At 41.1% G+C, this 19,577-nt stretch overlaps 1 protein-coding gene across 1 annotated transcript in view; it reads left to right on the forward strand.

The window, feature by feature from the left end:
* The window catches only part of ATP8B4 (ATPase phospholipid transporting 8B4 (putative)), a 177,257-nt gene extending 157,900 nt beyond the window's left edge, over nucleotides 1–19,357 (forward strand). Inside the window, exons 23-27 of the mRNA XM_014579493.3 lie at nucleotides 2,103–2,186; nucleotides 2,794–3,039; nucleotides 10,183–10,321; nucleotides 12,096–12,226; nucleotides 14,924–19,357. Of these exons, the coding sequence (XP_014434979.3) occupies nucleotides 2,103–2,186; nucleotides 2,794–3,039; nucleotides 10,183–10,321; nucleotides 12,096–12,226; nucleotides 14,924–15,073 (750 nt within the window). The 3' untranslated portion in view covers nucleotides 15,074–19,357. The remainder of the gene's footprint in view (nucleotides 1–2,102; nucleotides 2,187–2,793; nucleotides 3,040–10,182; nucleotides 10,322–12,095; nucleotides 12,227–14,923) is intronic.
* The last annotated feature ends 220 nt before the right edge of the window (nucleotides 19,358–19,577 follow it).

A 19,577-nucleotide genomic window follows, 5' to 3' on the forward strand; every position in this document is an offset into this window, starting at 1 on the left:
TCTGACACTTATGATTCATACAGCTACATCCCCCCCAACACACACATCCCCAGGACTGCCATCTTCTGCAACTGAAGTTGTGATAAATTATGGTCTCTTCTCACCTATATTTGAATCAGTTGCCTCCCATAACTGTGGGATGTGAATTTGATGCTATGAAAGCCAAAGTACAACTGTATAAGCCCAGAATAGGGTTTCAGTTCTCCATGTCTTTAATGGGGATAATAAGTACTCCTCTATAGAATGGGGATTGCGTGGTATCCCTTGAAATAGTTTCGGGGCTCTCCAGTGGGCATTCCAGTCTCTATTGCAGAAGCCATCAGAACCCTCAGGTTGCCCTAAAGTAGCAGGTTATATATGTAGCCATATAAGAATAAGGTTATTTGGAACCCAGCCATGTCTGTTTGACTTCCCCATATTCTTAATGTTATGTAAAGAGCAAAGATACAACACTATCTCACAGGGATATTGTAAAGTGTACAGCAAAAACTGAGAGGGTAAGATATCCCGGTAATGGAGGCAATCTAAGCTTCTAAAATAGATACATAGGTTAGAGAGCTTACTCTCTTCCTCCAGCCAGCTAGCACTAGTCTGACAAGACTATAGACAGGGATTCAGGAATGGTGCCCTGGTTTGTGAGATTGGTGTGTACTTTTGGGGCCCACTCAAGCTGCCACAGAAGTCAATAGACAGTCTATCATAGACCACAGTGGGATTTTGAATCAGGCTCCCATTGTGGGGTTCAAATACTCACACAGGGTTCACAAGCTTGTGGCAACTACTTCTGTGCTGTAATCTTGCAACCTTCTACAATGTTATGTTACATATATGTGGACTCATGGATATCCATGAAAACACATGAAGTGATTGTACCAAAACATTTCTTGGGGCCTTATTTAGGAAAATTATGAATCAAACAAGCTGCAAGTACTGGCATTATTTGCTTGAGAAATGAAAGTATCTGATGACAGTATGCCATTGTCAACACTACAGAGATGTAAGGGAAAACTTTCTTAATATGGAAACAATTATGCTGCCCATGAATATAAAAACCCTTGTATTATGCCAAATCATATAAACAAGTCACAGTTGAAAACATTAAAATAGCAGGTGATTCTTAGACTAGTCTCAAAGGCTTATATTACCTGTGAAATAGTTATCCAAAGCTCTTAACAGATATAGTGGCTGTCTAAAATTTCAGAAAGGAATACTGTATATTCAAATATGTTTAATTCCTTCTGCAGTGCTCCGGTGCATTTCTGTTAATTGCATAAATAAGGAACAGATGATGCAGAGCACCTCTTACTATTCTATATTGTGTTTTCTGCAAGACTGGCTTTTCATAATAATATAGTTTTATAACTTTCAAGCAAAGGAAACTAAAAAGCAGGATAAAAGGTCTTCATCACTCAATGGATTCACAAGTTATTGTTTGTATAAACTTAGCAATGAGCTAATGTGCTTTTAAGTTGCTAGGAAAGTTCAGGCATAAATCCAAATTGATCCTTGTAGAGGTCCTTTATGTTTTAATTCAGACATGGCCATTTTCCTAGGATGGAACCAGACATCCTTTCTGCTTGATGAGTTAAGATGTAGCGAGCCTGTTCAAAGGTTACAAGAGAAGTTGACTTGAATGCAAGCTGGCCAAATCCCTTCTCCATACCACATGCCTGAAACCTGTCAAGCAGCCAAGTGTGCTACAAATGTGTAATAAAACTATGAGATTGTTTGGGATTTTGATACTGCTGTTCAGTAATCATCCCTTCATATCACTCTGCCATTTTCAGCCTGGGAATAATATTACATCTTTTTTTGGCGTAAAAGGAAAAATGCACTAACCAAGCAGTTTATTAAACATTTTGAATTTGCCAGCTACCCCATTTTTCTTAATTAAGTATTCTGTACTATTGCATAACCCCTTGCATAGAAAGCAAATCACTAAACTCTTAGCCATTATTTTACCTATTTTCAAAATTGAATTACCCTATTCATGAGGAGAAGGTGAAAAGCATCCTGTTGTGTGTTCCATTGTGCCAAATAATATTAGTGAATAATTTTGAAAATGGCACTTATTCTCTTTATCACCTGCATTTTCTTTTCAGACTGTTTATGACCCGTGGTTTATTACCCTGTTCAACATTGTTTATACTTCACTGCCTGTACTAGCTATGGGTTTGTTTGACCAGGTACCATTTTATCTTATTTATACCATTGTCTAAAATGTCTAAAATGGAAGCAGTAAATGGTATTGATAACATTATTAATAAGTCAGTTTTATATACAAATAATGTATAATTAAATCCCCTTTATTTATCTGCTCCTCAGGCTACTCTAATTAATGCTGGGATCCAATTCCCAAATGGCCCCAGTATAAGGCAGAGTAGTTCTTTAAGAAATTGGCTGTCAGCTCATGAATCTTTGACTGGTTCTTCACAAGCCTATGCCTTAGCTTCAGCAATAGACTGTCCCCATCAGAGAATGTGGATTGCTAGAGCACTCTGTGTGATATCCACAACCTTTACCTGCCCCTCTTGCTTCCTATACAAAGATCAGGGGAGATGGAACATAGCATAGGAGCTAAGTATGATGGTTGCATGCTTATTAGAGACTCCCCCATATCAGTGGAGCCCTCATCAGCCTTTGCAACTTTAGTGGGAGAAAGCAGGAAAAAGGATCTTCTTCCCTACCACACTTTATTAAAGGCACAGAGATTGTACTCATTCTGTGGCATACAAACTTAAATATTTTCTGACACTATTAAAGTAACATGTTATCCATATTCATTTGTTACAGGACGTTAATGAGCAGAATAGCATGGCTTATGGAAAACTCTATGAACTTGGGCAACTAAATCTACTATTCAATAAACGCAAGTTTTTCATCTGCATAGCACATGGAATCTACACCTCTTTTGCCCTTTTCTTCATTCCTTATGGAGCATTTTACAACACAGCTGGTGAAGATGGAAAACATATTGCTGACTACCAGTCTTTTGCTGTCACAATGGCAACATCTTTAGTTATTATAGTCAGTGTTCAGGTAAAAATAAAGATTTGTGTTTGGTGATATTTTTCAGTATCCCCCCCCCCCTCATTTCTAATTACAGAAATTCCTGTTAAAGGTTTAAGGTTGCAGAGGATTGAGCCAATTTCTAAAATGCATATATTAATATACTTTATAGTCTAAATCAGGATGTTCCTACTCTTAGAAACAGGTTCAACAACATGATTTATTTTTTGAGTATAGGCTAAAGAGCTTGGTAATCAAAGACTTAACTGAGAAAACTGTTCCTGTTGAGGCCTTAAACAATTTTGAGAGAGTCTTTTGAAGGTAATAAACATGTTTGTCACAGTCAATTCCCCATAATAGTTTTCTGTTAGGTAAAACCATTCCCTTTTTTGAGGTATTTTAATACTGAATGCAAAGGATTGTAATGGGCAAACCCCAAACTTGACTGTGTGGTAAACAAGTTAAAGTTTCCCCCTGGAAATAAGAGAATCTGCCCCATTATGTCTTGTCCTGCTTGTCTGGCATGAAGATATTGATCTCCAGAAAAGTCTGTCTAATGTCTCCCAAGACAACAGGAACCTGATGAGAGCAATTAAGAAATGGAAGAGCAGGGTGAGTGGTAACTTTGGGGACAGTGGACCTTCTGATAGAAAGTAGCCACATTCACCAAATTTGATTGAGCCATCAGGCAGGAGGAAATAATTTAGTTTTACTAGATTGCTCCCTGTCTGCCTTTGGTTTCTTTCCCTGGGTGGGAGGGAAGGGACTGGGAAACATTTAGTTAATACTCTGTCAGAACGCTGTATTGTGTTTTACTTTAGCTATGTAGTCACCTTGTGTTATGATGGGACTGAGCAACTGCTCACATTGACATACCATATTATTTGTAGTTAATAGCTATAATTGTTACAAATTATTCCAGAATTCAGAATGTGCTTTTGATAAGGAAGCATATAATGAATGTATGTAGTAGTTACATGATTAATCTTTGGGATGCTGGTGAACTATAAATCAAAATAAGGTCAGGATTTAGTTTAAGTGCTATGTTCATTAAAGAATGAAAAAAGATTGACAGAGTTCATATTTATTGGATCATGAATTGAATAGAGAATTTCAGAATGATCTGTCACTGCAGAGCAGAATTGCATTTATATAGTATAGCTCCTTCCTTCTTAGGATCTCAAAGCAATTTACAGGTATTATTGACTTGAGTTTGATACTACAGCTAACCATATTTTACAGAGAGGGAACCTGGACCCCAGAGCAGCTAAGTGATTTGCACAAGCTCACGCAGGGAAGTGTGTGGTAGAGTCTACAATACACCCAGCTCTTGTAGCTCCTATTTTTTTGAATTAATCACACAAAACAGTTCTCTCTACCTTTTCATATTTTGTCCCTAATCCCTGTAAATCTTTCAGAAACAGCTTTCACATTTTAGGCTTGATTCTAATCTTACTTTTGCTGGCATAGATTACTGTATATATTCAGGCCTGTGATGGTATGGGGGTGGAGGGACAAAGAGAGCAATTGATCAGGGGGCTGGGCAACTTACATTGCAGCCGGGCATTGCTGCAGGGCTAAGACTCCTGGAAACAGCCAGCACAGTCCCTGCAACCTCTGGGGTGGAAAGGTCTCCAAGCACTGCCCTCACCCTGAACACTAACTCGGTATCTCCCATTGGCCGGGAACTGTGGCCAATGGGAGCTGCAGGGGTTGTGCCTGGGATAGCAATACATGGAGATCACTTACCCCCTTCCGTCTAGGAGCTGGTGCCAAAGGGGTGTGACAGTTGCTTTCAGGAGCCACCTGAGATAAGCACCATGTGGAAGCAGAGTGGTCCTGTCTATATAATGGTTCGGGGCCACTGTCTCAAACCCCGTGATGATCAGGGCAACCCAGGAACAAGCAGAGGTTGGGCCCACCCCCACTCTCACCAGAGATGGGAAGTGGAGTGACATGCCTGGCAGCCAGCAGAGCAGGTTGTGGTTCCAGCCCATTTCCCCAAATCCCTCCCCCAAGCAACATGGCCCAGGGGATAAGCAGAAGGCTTGGTGCCAGCAGCAGGGGCTGGGCCAGCCCCTCTCACAGCCTCCACTCTGCCATCACTCAGGGGAGGGGACTTGGGTTTGGGAGGGGGTAGGAAGAGGAGGGGCGAAGCGGGGGGCTTGGGAAAAGGGGCAGGATGGAGGCAGATCAGGGGCAGAAAGAAGCAGGACTGGTGTGTGGCCATTGCCTGGGGCAGAGACGATGGGTTGTTCCGGGCCCTGTATGCAGCTGGGAGCTTGCTGAGCACCAGCCAACACAGATGGACTATAGACTCAGCTTGTGCATGTGTGGGGGCGCATTGACTGTTCTGCCCTGGAGCCCAGAATTGCTGTCAGTAGGTCTGCATGTACTGTACAATCAATCATTGTATATGTAGAATAAAGGGGTGATATTCTTCTATTGATATTAGAGCTCTTCTGAGCTCGGTGGTGGTTCTGGTACACACGGGTTCATGTAAGTATTTTTTTCCAGCATTAATTCATTTGGTTTACATCCTTGAGTTGTGGTACCTTTGAACTTCAAATCTCATGGGAAATTCTAACAGAACTGATGAGGTGTGCGTGGTTTCCACACAGAGTTCACGTCTACACAGCACACTTCTTTTGGAATAAGATATTTCAGAAGAAATACTCCAAAATAGCTTATTTCGAAATAAAGCATCTACAAAGCAAATGCCCATTAAAACAGAGCAGAGCTATTTCGAAATACAGCGTCCACACTCATTGGATGCTGAATCGGACTTAAGGCCACCCAGAAGCACTTCAGGCAGGGCATTGGGACAACAGTCATATCCTGTAGCTGCTTGAATTTAAAGGGACCCCTCTGTACAGTCGTGTCTTAGGCTCTTCTCTTTTGCCTTCCTCCTTGAGGGACAGCAAAGCCTTTTCTCTGCCTGCTCTGGTTGCCCTTGTGGACACCATAGCACTCCTGCCACAGAGCCGGACCTGCCTCCAAGCAGTTGATGGCTTTTATATTGCACGCTGCACCTCCTGCCGCAGTTTCTGCAGGCTGCGCTTGTGGCCCTGCAGGAGGAGGACCCCCAGCTCATTGCGTGGCACTTCCTTCCCTCTCTCTGGGCTCTGCTCATGCAGCTTGACCCCACTTGACTTCCCCTACACATTGTGCATCTCCACTTCCGGTGTTTGGACACCAGTTCTGACTGGTGGGACTGGTTCATCGTGGAGTGGTGGGACAACCAGCAGTGACTCCAGAATTTCTGCATGTGGAGGGCCATCTTTCTGGAGCTGTGTGAGTGGCTTGCCCCTGTGCTTACACCACAGGACACCCACATGAGACCCACCATCCCCCTCCAGAAGCGGGTTGCCATTGCCCTCTGGAAGCTCACCACACCGGACAGCTACCGCTCTATTGGGAATCAGTTCAGCATGAGGAGATCGACTGTTGGGGGCGTGGTCATGCAGGTATGATGCTCTTGTGTTATTGTCCAAGGAGGGTGGTGAACAGCGGGAATGGGGTTTCTTAGGGAAGTGGGGAGAGTGGTGGTGGTGGTGGTGGTGGTGGTGGTGGTGGAGGTAGCTCCTTCCCATAGGAGGTTTTTCCGTCCTGCCTTCACAAAGCCCTCTTGGGAGATGGGATGGGATAAGTAGGAATTGCTCCTGGTGTGTCGGGGAGGGGACGGTTGGACTTCGGGAACTCCTGAGAGCCCTGGCAACCAGGTGATTATCTGCATGTCTCTTGCAGGTGGTGAGGGCCATCAACACCATCCTACTGCACATGGTCATCAACCTGGGCAACGTGGCCCTCACCATTGCCGGCTTTGTCGCCATGGGCTTCCCCAACTGCGAGGGAGAGGGGGGAGCTATTGAAGGCACTCATATTCCCATCCGAGCCCCAGCTACCGAACTTCCGAATATATCAACTGCAAGGGGTACTCTTAGATGGTTCTGCAAGCCCTTGTGAAATACCCTGGCCAGTTCACAGACATCAATGTTGGGTGGTCATGGAAAATATGCGACACTCACATCTTCCAAAACTCCAGCCTCTTCCAGAAGCTGTACGCCAGCATTTTTTTCCCTGACCACACTATCGGGGTCCAGATGTGGACATGCTGATGTGCATTGTAGGGGATGCAGCCTGCCTTCTGCTCCCCTAGATGATGAAGCCCTACACCAGACGTCTTGACTAAAGCAAGGAACGTTTTAGCACCAGGCTCAGCAGGCCATTGTGGTGGAGGGTGCCTTTGGGCATCTGAAGGGGAAGTTCCGTTGCCTCCTCACCCGGCTGGACTTCAGGGAGTGGAACATCCCCCAAGTGATGGCTGCATGCTGTGTCCTCCACCAACCTTTGGGAACCTAAGGGGGATAAGTTCCTGCCAGGATGGGAGTGGAGGGACAGAGACTGTGTGGCTTGGCAGGGCCTTCGAGCAGCCGCACATGGCTGCCATCCGACAGGCCCATCAGGGGGCTGTATGCATCAGGGGGATCCTAAAGGAGAGTTTCAGTCAGGGCCAGCTGTGAGACTCTCCCCTGGGCCTCCCCAGAAGGGGCCTCTATAGTGGCCCAGTGTGCCTTTCCTCCCATACCCTTCTCTTCCCCTGCCCTCTCTTTCCACCTTCCCCTCCCCTCTCCTCCTTCCTTGCAGTCACAATAAACCACACTTTTTGTTTTGAAAGAATAAACTGGTTTTGTTTTATTAGGGTAAATGTAACGGGAGAAACTGGGGAAAGAACCTGAGAGGGGGAGGTTGGTGAAAGAGGGAGGAGGAGTGTGGAAGAGAGGTTAAGAGATGGGACTGGGACTGGCATCTGATTTGGGTGGTCCCACCACCTCTTTTGTCGGGCCCTCAATGGCCACTGGGGGATAGCGCTAGAGGAAAGTGGAGGGAGGGCAGAAGCAGGAGCAGGAACAGGAGTGGGATCAGGAACAGCCACCAGTCAGTCAAGGATGGCGGTGAAAGCTGTGCGCGTGGTCTGGCTCTGCTGCAGCAGCTCCTGCCAGGCATCTCAGCACAGCTTCAAGTCCTTCTGCAGTCTCGAGTCCTGCTGGTCCAGGGAGTGCTGCAGGGCTCACAGGATGGCAATGTGCTCTCTCCAGAGGTCCTCATCTGCTTGCCTGTGCCTGTGAGCCTGAGTCAGCTGGCATGGGCCAGTCACATATTTTTAATTGTAATACAGACATGCCCGTAGTGTTGCAGCCAAGTGCAGTGATTGCCCCAATGACAGCCAGGCAGGTGAAATGAGTCAATCACTACTCTGCTGAATAAACTGTCAGAAAAAATATAAAAGTAAAAAAACCCCATATCTCCTGTGGGTGAACACCACGAGAGCTCATGATATATTTCTTGGTCTCTAAAGCTATGTGTAGAGTGCAAAGAAAAGTTGGAAAAAGATAAGCAAACTGTAATTTGCGTATCTTTTTCTGCTTTTTTTTGGAAGTGGCTTTTCCAAAATTTGGCCCATCTACACGGAGCCATATTTTGGAAAAACCTCCTCTTTTGGAACATCTCTTTTTCCCCATACAATGAGGAATACAGGAATGCCAAAAGAGCAGGTCCACTTCTTTGGAAACTGTTCCGAAAAAGTGGATGCGTTCCTTGGATGAGGCATAGCTTTTCCAGGATACCTCCAGTATCCCGAAAAAGCTCTTCAGTGTAGACCAGTGTTTCTTAAACAGTGTTCCACAGCTCACTGGTGTGCTGTGAGGCAGTCGGAGATGTGTCATAGAGAACAAATGACTGTCTTTAAAGGAGCAGGTGACCTTTTTTTTTTGCTCCACAAAAAATGCTTGGTGTTTCTCATTAAAAAAAATTATTGTTTGGTGTTCCTCAGTCTTAAAAAGTTTAAGAAACACTGTGTAGACAGAGCCTAAGGTGCCACAGGACTGCTCATTACTTTTCACAAAGTTATTTATTATAAACTAATTTTTCTCCCTGCACAAAAATATGCAAAAGTCAAGTGAGCCACATGGTGGCATATAATTAAAGTTATTTTACCTTAGTTCCTAAATTTAGTTCCTAAATTTACATTTTTATTGTTTGGAAGATACAAATCTTGCTTTCCTGACTTGAATGTAACTAAGAACTTGTGCCTGGACTTGAATATACATAATCTCAGACGTAAGTATTAATCTGCCCATTTAAAAAGTGTTTTTAAGAACATTTCATTTGGAAGTTAAACTAAATTCCTAAAATTTATGTATGTATGGTGGAAGAGATTAAATAAGTTATCTGCTACAGTTTTGGTGCAGTTTTCAATTAAATCTTTAATTAAAAGTTTTTAAAATGAGAACATGCGATGGGAAAAATTAAAAAGTGCCAAACAGATGCAGAACATTGAATCACTTTTTTAAAAAAATCCCAAATCCCTTCTCTGTTTAGATACATCTTACTCCACTGATTAAGTTATGTACCATATTTTAGTGAATATAACCTGCAGGTTATATTCGCTTTTACACACCCCGCAGCCCCCTGCCTGGTATACTCGGGTGCGGGGTATACAACATTTTTTTACTCACCTGGTAGTGAGCGCTCCCCCGCTCCTTCCCCTGCTGCACAGCCTCCAACCTCTGGGCGGGGGAACGCTCATCTCCCGGTTCCTCTGCAGGAGCGCTCCCTCTGCCCCTTCCTGCGGCTGCGCAGGAACCGGGAGAGAGCACTCCCCTGCTCGGAGGCTAGAGGCTGCACAGCCGCAGGAAGGGGCAGGGGGAACGCTCCTTCGCAGGAACCGGGGGATGAACGCTCCCCCACCCAGAGGCTAGAGGCTGGCGGCTGCGCAGCTGCAGGAAGGGGTGGGGGAGCACTCTCCTTCCCCCACCTGGAGGTTGTGTGGCTGCGTGGGACCCAGAAGGGTGAGTGCCCGGAGGTTGTGCAGCTGTGCGGGAACTAGGCGGGGTGAGTGCTCCCTCGTCTGGAGGGTGGCTAATTTCCCCGCACATCACCCGTAGAAGCCCTCCCTGCCCCGCACTATTTGAAAAAAAAGTCTTGTATACTCTCCGGGTTATACTCGTGCGCGGGGTATACAAGATTTTTTTACTCAAATTGCAAAAACCGCGGGGTATATTCGGGTGTGGGTTATTCTCGGGTGTGGGGTAGATTTGCTAAAAGACGGTAGTATATTTCCAAACCATAAAGATTGTTTGTATAATATGTTTTATCTCATTTTATTTGCAGATAGTCCTGGATACCAGTTACTGGACTGCCATCAATCGTTTTTTCATCTTGGGTAGTATAGCTGTGTATTTTGCTATTTTATTTGCAATGCACAGTAATGGGATTTTTGGTATATTCCCAAACCACTTTCCTTTTGTAGGTGAGTCTGTTACCTCATATGAGATTTATATCGGCAATATTTATGCAATTTGCCACAATCTATATAGGGTGAGATCTCATAAGTACATAGAAGAATTGCAGGTATGGGAGGGAAATTTTACTTAACTGAACTGATATTGCTCAAGTAATGTTAATGCTTTGCAAGTGTACAAAAGCATCCTAACTGTATTGAGAGGCCTTGGAAACAATAAGGAGAATGAAGAACATTTGTGAAATTTACATTTTAGAGCGCTTTAGAGAGCTTTTTTTCCCTCCTTTCTTGCCTGTTACTAAAGCTCAGAGCACTAGTGAGAACACCCACAATCCCAGGCATCCATAAAATTCCCCTGCACAATGGGGTCAGAACAATTGCTGAGAAGATGTAGTATGTGCAGACATATAAGTCCACTTCAATAATCACTGAGTCAGATGATTACTGTGTTCTTTCAAATGCATTTTGGTAGCCAAATGAAAGCTACAGGAAATGGATTTTTTTTCTCACAGTGCCAAGAAGCTCAAAGCATCAGGAAACTTCCAAAGCTATTTGATGACTTAAGATGAGTTTATTTATGCTGGAGATAGCTGGAGCCAGATAAAATGTGATAGTATGATACAGGTTGAATCACCCAGGAAAATCCTCTGGAACAGGAATACTTGTCACTACCCAAACCTCAGAGAAACCTTCATAAACAAATTCCAGTCCTACATTGCTTACATTGTGTGCATTTCCAATCAAATTTTGAATAATGTTAGCTTAAAAGTGTGTCTTCTAAATCCTAGAAGAATATAAACCTTTCTTAATATTGCAGATAATCACGCTACCTTGTATGCTTGGAAATCTTGATAATCAGAGTCATGGTTGAATGTTGTAGAATGATTTTGATGGCACAAATGGGTCAATAGTTTTATTCCATAGGATACTATTAGAAAACTCACCAGTAGCAACTTAAATGGTCAACTGGAAATATAATTACTCTTGAGCTGAATAATTCCACTGAGGCCTGTCTATAGTGTAGGTTGGACAATTTTGCTATGACGGTCCACACATCATGATAAACAGAAAATTGCTACTCAGTATAGAGCACCTGGGTGTGGTTTGGGAGGGAAATTGAGTAGTATTAAATAAATGAAAATAATTAACGAGATGAGTTGAAAATGTGTTTATTTCTTAATGAAAGTGTTAGTTAAATGTCTGTTGGATGGCTCATATGACAAGCAACTGGATATAGATCTTTTGTCCTTTAGACCATGGCTTGTAATGTGGCTCTAGCAGTAAAGCTAATTGATATATTTTGATGATGATGCTTCAAAATGAGTGTCTCATTGAGAGTAGATACTTTAAATGTAACTTTCTCATGAATCATATGTGAAAAAAGAATAAGGCAATCAGAGTATTGGTCCAAAAAGTGGAGATTGTCATCAGGGCATTTGAACAGAACTATCTGACAATTAAAAAATAGATGAGGAATTTGATATGAAGAAAAAAAATAGTAGTGCTACCACTGTCTTCTCTTGCTGCACGTGTTCATCAGTGCAGCCACTAACTTAAATCCTCCTTTAGAATCCATGTTGTATTTTTCGATCATGTCAAATTTAAGATGTTGCCAAAGAATTGCAGCAGTAAGCATTTGTATCTCTAGAAAAATTCAAGAATTTTTGTAACAGAAACATATGTTAACCTAAAGAAAAAGCAATTTAATATATCTCACAACTGCAAACTATTAACAACAGCCTTGTATGCCTAACAAACATGTTTCATTTTCTTGTGTTAATAGGAAATGCTCGTATTTCCCTGGGCCAGATAAGTGTTTGGCTTGTCATTCTCTTGACTACTGTAGTTTCAGTCATGCCTGTAATAATATTCCGATTTTTGAAGGAAGATTTACATCCAACGCTAACGGATAAGGTATGATTTAATCCTATTATGTGGGTGTTTTTCTTTATCATTACATCCCTCCCTTTATGGAGAGAACTAAAATGTTACCAAACAGACAGAATTTATAAGAATTCTTATTGATATAAGAACTACAGGTAGAACCACTAAAAACCGAGACTCTTTGGTCCGGCAACATCCAAGGTTCAGCAGAACCATGGATGTTCCTGGAGCAAAGAGCTCTGGAGGTGGGGACCCAGGCAGCAGGAGAGCTGGGCTGGGAGCCCTGCTATGGAGCAGATGGGCTGGCTGCAGTAGCCACAGAGTAGCTGTGGGCCTGATGGCAGCCCAGCTGGATCCAGTGGCAGCGCTGGGTTAGTTCCAGGGCCAGGCAGCTGCAAGGCAGCCCGGGATGGATCTGGGCCAGATCTGGCGGCAGCCATAGGACAGCCAGGGCCAGGTCCAGAGGCAGCTATGGGCAGCTATGGGGTGGATGGAGTTCAGGCAGAAACCACAGGGCTAGCAGCCCAAATGGGCCATTGGCCAGGAGCCCAGCAGGGCAGCAGCGGCCAGTTCAGGGGTAGCCAGGAGGAGGGTTGGCAGTTGGAGCCGGGAGTGGAGTCAAGGGAGGGGAGCAGAATTGACCTCCCCTGGTCTGGTAACATCCTTCATTCAGGACCAATCAGGTCCCGAGGGGGCTGGATCAGGGAGGACCAACCCATACTGGGGAAAATATACCATTAGTTCCCTCAAAGTATCACCATAAACTATTTAGAGTTTCGCACATGCAAGAAGTGAAAAATAATCTTTAATTTATAATAGACTATTGGGTCAGCTTTTAAAAACTTCATTTATAAATGTAAAAGAATTTAAATCACACAAAGGACAATGTTATCCCAGTATTTTTAAAGCAAATTGATTTATATGGCAGCTTCTGTATAATTACTGATAGCATAATAAGGTCTTACATTCTTAACACTGAATAATAAGGGATTTCGCATCACAATAGTTGATCTTTTAATAGTTTATATATTTTGGGCCAAATATTGTTTCCCATACATATGTGAATTATCCCATTGACTGTAGAGGAATAGTTCACATAAATTGCTGTTTTAAACTTTATTAGAATAGAAGTCTAGGTAACTCTAATCCATGCCAAATCTTAACAAACAGATTGTTTTCTGATATTCCTTCACTATTCATAAAAATGTATAAAAATAAAATTGTAAATTATATTCCATCTATGTGGTACTTTATTAAGCAATATAAAAATCCCCATTGTGTTCTAATATTCATTATAATTATTGGGTATAAATAAGTGTAACAGAATGTCAGGGGAGGTTGCAGTTCGATAACAACATATATTTTGATTTTTTTTTTTAATTTAAAAGCATTAATTATGGAGGAGGGAAAAGGAGTTGACAAAATGATGCAAATGTCAGTGTCACCAAGGTGATAAATTAGGTCTAGGTCCCCTGCTTTTCATAGCACTTACATAGTACCTCACATCTTCAAAGTGCTATTATGGACATTAACTAAAAACTCCTCATAACAGACATTTGAGGTAGCTAAGTATTATTCCCATTCTGCGGATCTGGAAGAAGAGACAGATCAAGTGGTTTGTGAAAGACAGAGAGTCCCTTACACACAGAGAGTGACAGCGTGATTAGAACTCTTGGCTTCTGGAGGGGGATGGATTTTTAGCTTTATTCTGGCCTCTGTATTTCACTGAGCCAGAATGGCATAAAGGGGTCTAAAAGCACTGGTTCAGCTATGGAAGTAGTCCCTTGGTGCAAGCACTGGGGAAGACAGCCGTAAGTCTGTTTTCCAAGGCCCTCTCCATAAACTCTGGCATAGGAAGCAGGAGTGTAGCACTGAGATTCCAGGCAGTGCTGTTGCACAGAGGGTAGCCCATGGAAGTTGCCATAACTCAGAGAGGCCTCAGGGCTGTTGCAGTTATGCCAGACACTCTGGGACTGGGAGGCTGTGTCTACACTGGCCAGTTTTTTCGGAAAATCGACCGCTTTTCCAGAAAAACTTACCAGCTGTCTACACTGGCCGCTTGAATTTCTGGAAAAGCACTGACGATCTCATGTAAATACATCAGTGCTTTTCTGGAAAAACTATGCTGCTCCCGTTTGGGCAAAAGTCTTTTTCCGAAAGACTTTTGCGCAAAAGGGCCAGTGTAGATAGCATAGTACTGTTTTTCACAAAAAAGCCCCGATCGTGAAAAAGGCGATTGGGGCTTTTTTGCGGAAAACCGCGTCTAGATTGGCCACGGACGCTTTTCAGCAAAAAGTGCTTTTGCGGAAAAGCATCCTGCCAATCTAGACGCGCTTTTCCGAAAATGCTTTTAACAGAAAACTTTTCTGTTAAAAGCATTTTCAGAAATTCATGCCAGTGTAGACGTAGCCGGAGTGTATAAAAGTGGTTTAAGCCATCTTAGTCCTATGTCTCCCTGGGCTACAAGTTCTATGCTGGGCCTCTAGATGCATACCACAGAATCTTTCTCAAGGCCTTTGCTCAGCCCTACAGAACATCATGCTTCAACACACAGTTTTACTTTGAAATCCAATGAAAATCTTTCACCTATGATGTTGCTTTTGTTTTTCCATTTTAATTGTTTTTTTTATTATAAAGGCTTCACCAGTATAAGTGTTACCTAAAAATTAGCCAGAGTTTATAATACAATAATAATTTCACATACCAATAGAAACTTTCCCTCCCAAGGTTCGGAAGTTGCAGAGGGCTAGAAGGAAGCAGAAACCATTACAAAGACACATGCGTCGGGTGTCCAGAACAACCTCAAGAAGATCTGCATATGCTTTTTCTCATCAAGAGGGCTTTGGGGAACTTATAACATCTGGAAAGAATATGTGAGTCAGTAATTCACATCAAATATCATCATTAGCAAGGACCATGCATAATAGCATCAGTTGATTGAGACTTGACATAAGAAAGCAGCACAGACAACAGTGAACAGCTTTAGTAGCGACAGAACAGTGAAACTATGAGTCAATGAAAACAAGTTTATTAAAAACAACAACAGTGGCCATATCTTTGCACTGTTTGCCACTTCATAAACATTAAGCATGAAACTTCTGTGTATGCTTAGTACTATAGCAGAAGTGTCTTACCTGCCATATTTTGCAGCGTGTTCAAGTAAGTTGTTAACATACAATCTTTTCAAAGGGCTCTCTTGTTTTTATTTCTTTTTTCTTTTTTTTTTCTGAAAAGCATGTAGCAAAGCAAAACAATGTGTGTAGCTACTTTAAGAGGTTGAACAATCCAAGAGAATATCTATCAGAAATTTCCCTCCAAGTTAATGGAAAATGCAGTATTCAACTATCTGAATTAGTTATATATTCCAATATAATTATTTTACAATGTTGAAAACTATTAAAACAAAACCATGTTAAAAAGTCATTGACCTCTTTTTAATTGACTTGTACTTTTTTAAACAATTTAAAATTTTTGAAATTTCAAAGTCAAATGATTTCAGGGTGTATGTTTTTAAATATTTGTAGTTTAGTTTTTTAATTGTTTATATTGTAAATTGAAACTAAAAACAAAATACTGTATAATATATACAATATCTGTGCACATGTGCAGGGCATTTCTGTTGTTTGCATTCATGTCTATATTATTTGCTGTTTAGTAGGTAAATGCATTATTAGAAATTGTGGCATAACCCTTTCAAGTTAATTCCTGTTGAAATATAATGGAATTCTCTTCTCTGCTCCCTTGTAAATTGGATATCACTTTAAAGAATTCAGTAGAACTTCAAAAACATACATGGGAAGAGAATCAGCTCCAACTTTTTTTTTTCATTGTCTTTAGCACCTTGGAGGTTTTACTGTGACAATTGAAAAAAGAAATGCTCATAAGGAAGGGGCTTTGTCAGATTTTGTGTGGAATCTAGGAAATCTGCTTTACAATTCTGTTTTCAAAAATTTCACAAAAACCCGTACTTTTCAATGTAAATCTCTGTGAAAACATAGCAGAGGTCTAGCTTCATTTTAAAAAGGATTGATGTGCCCTTATATTACTTTGCACCTTAGCTACCTTATGATAGAAATTTGGATTTGGGGGACAGTAAGAATTGTATATTGTTGATATTGAGACCATATATTTTCAGTTCTGGATTTTGAACACACAGTTCTGTGGTTGTATATCCAGGTTTTTGGTTGGGCTCCAACCCTGATGTGCATGTATCAGTAGCAAGTTCCCAGTCCACAGTTTAAATAATGTGTAGAAGAGAGGAAAGAAATACAAAATATAAGCTTCCAGCTATCGCTTCTTCCTGGAGTATAGATGATAGTAAGCAGAGAATTATCTTTTATATAGTTTAGCTTCGGTATGTTGATGTGGAAGATTTTTTAATGCTATTTAATACTGCTAAGTGATAACTGAAGTTAATGAGGAAAAAACTCCATTTAGCTTCTAGGAGAAATTATACTATATTTTGTGTAAGCTTATGTTTAAAATATACCTTCACCAACTGACCCAGCATGATGTCACCAAAGGGAACCTAAATTTTAGTATTGCAAATTGTAATTAACAAAAAATAATTTTTTGAAGATTGAAATAGCCAGGGGTTATCTGCCTTACATGTTTTATTTTTCTTTAGGTTTGTACATGATTATTTTGGGTAGAAGGAATGTATAATCATGCTGCGCATTAATTTCCAGATCTGGCACAAGATATTCACAAATTTGCACACTGCAGTGTGTTTCTTCTAGCACAAAAAATCATTCTGTCAAAGTCTGTAGTGATTTATATCCTATATAATTCTGTTCAAACTAAATGGATTGCAAGCAGTATAAATTACCACAGAATTTGGCATATTATCCTTTGAAAGCTATCAGGCCCAAAATTTTAGTGAAATTACTTGGAACAATCCAAATGCAGAACAATCTAAATGTTTAAGTTTGCAAATAATAAAAAGAGCATAACAAATGAGGTCTTCATGTTGCTTATTTGTAGATTAATAAGTGCCTTGTTTGAGTCCTATCAAGGGGAAAAAAGAACAATTCCAAATTACAAGAGTTTTGTAAAATAAATATTCATGACCTATAGGTTAAGTGTATAAGGTGTAAATTATTTTAAAATTGTACTTATAATTAATTGAACATTACACAAAAGAATGGGCCACGGAGAATAGAAAGATGTTGAAATGCTGGCAACTGTTTGGTAATTGCATTGCATTAGCAAAACTAGTTCTTAATATTGTTGATGAAAAATTGTGTCATTCTGTAGTTTCTAAAGAAAAATAAGTTTTGGTATTAAACTTTGCAGTTTTAAGTTTTGTGTGGGAAAGACCAATTGTAGTTCACTGTTTTAGTAATGTTTATTAACTACTTGTCAGGTAAATCTGTAAGTAAAGGCTTTATTGAACGAATCAGTGTGCCTAGGTAAACAAGAGGGATATGTCAGGATAATACTCCAAAAGTGCTTCATGGAGACAACTCCTAATGAGAACCCAAAACTTTATTTACTTGACTGGACAGTGGACCAATTTAATCCATGAAAACTCCAAGAACTTGAACAAAATTATATACCCATTTATACCAGACTGCATTTGGCCTGATACATTTTTCTATTAGGGTATGTCTACACTTGCACCCTCTTTCGCTAGAGGGATGCAAATGAAGACATTTGAAATCGCAAATGAAGCCGGAATTTACATATCCCACGCTTCATTTGCATAATCATGTTATGGCGCTATTTCGAAATACAAAACGTTGTGTAGATGCGGTTATTTCGGGAGAACTCCCTTCTGAAAAGAGGGTGCAAGTGTAGACATACCTTTAGGCTACTTCTAGACTGCACGCCTTTTTCGACAGAGACTTTGTCGACAGATACTGTTGATAAAGCCTCTGTCAAAGAAGAGCGTCTAGACTACGATTAGTATTGTTGAAAAAGCAAGCCGCTTTTTTGACAGAGAGTCTAGATGCTCTCTTTCGAAAAAGCACTGTTTCCATGCAATAGCGCCTTTTTTCAAAAGAGTACTTTTGAAAAAAGGCGTTATTCCTTGTACAATGAGGTTCACCACTGTAAACAAAACTGCTGCGTTCTGTCAACTTATTGTCGACAGAATGCGGCGGTAGTGAAGGTGCAGGTACAGTTTTGTCAACAAAAGCCAACTTTTGTCGACAAAACCCTGTAGTCTAGATACACCCTTAGGTAATGGGAAATATTTAAAGCTGTATAGGTATGTAAATTTCATTCTAAACTGTCTGAACCATCTTGTAATAGGAAACACTTTTTGCATTTTTACACAGTGTTTCATGTTTATTTACATTATGTATGTCCTCAGTATTTTTTACAATTATATTATTTATAAGTATTAATAATACATTTGGTTTGGGTTTTATGCCTTTGTGAAAATGTTGTGATTAGCTGCTTAGATCATATAAAAGCACATTAGCAGCTACTTTTATTTGATGATGAACACTACAGAAATGCTGTTAAAAATTAAATAAGTGCATTATAGTAAATGAAAGATGCTGGTTTGCTAATGAAAGAAAAACAGTCTGATTTTTTCAGTAATACTGAGTATCCTTGGTTCCCACTAAAATCAATGTCATCTGTACATTTTCAACCCTTTGGAATTTCCCAGGCAGTCATCCAAAATATGCATTGCTCTTCTTCCAAAAAGTACATACAAAGCTGCTACATTACATGCATTTCAAAGAACTTTTTCATTTACATTAGCTTTTGCTATATTTAACAAGGGGCTTCTTAGTGCCTAACCTACCTTCAAAACAAGCAATAGGATTCCCCTCCTTAGTGGGTATGTAATCCTTCTGCCAGGTAGTGCCGGCAGCAGCCAGGGCCAGGTTCAATATCTAGGGGCCCCTTTTCATCCATCTCACCCACAACTGGCTTGAGCCCCCACCCAGTAGCCTGGAAAATTCACACATCCCTGGGCGCCTCTGAGAGATAATGCTTTTCCACTCACAAGTACAGAGTCTGAGTGTAGAAAAGAAACTTTTAATGAAAGAGAGAGAGGTCACATGGCATTAGCTTGGGAAAATACCACAACAGAGTTCATAACCAACCCATGAGTAACCATCCCAGCTCAAATGGATTGAGCAATGTCCCTTGCCTCTCAGGCTCACCAATCCAACAATGTAAGGGTCCCATTCACATACCCAAACTTTCTCCATACTCTACTTCAAATGCCTCACTTACAGCTGTGTCCAGTCAGTGTGGACCCAGGGTGTGTCTAGACTACACCTCCCTGTCTACCAAGAGATGTAGATTAGGCATGTCGAAATTGCTAATGAAGCGGGGATTTAAATATCCCGTGCTTCATTAGCATAAACATGGCCACCGCTTTTTTTCAACACAGAGCTTTTTCGAAAAAACAAAACAAAAT

Source organism: Pelodiscus sinensis, chromosome 14 (genome assembly GCF_049634645.1).
Source record: "Pelodiscus sinensis isolate JC-2024 chromosome 14, ASM4963464v1, whole genome shotgun sequence".
Lineage (NCBI taxonomy): Eukaryota > Metazoa > Chordata > Testudines > Trionychidae > Pelodiscus > Pelodiscus sinensis.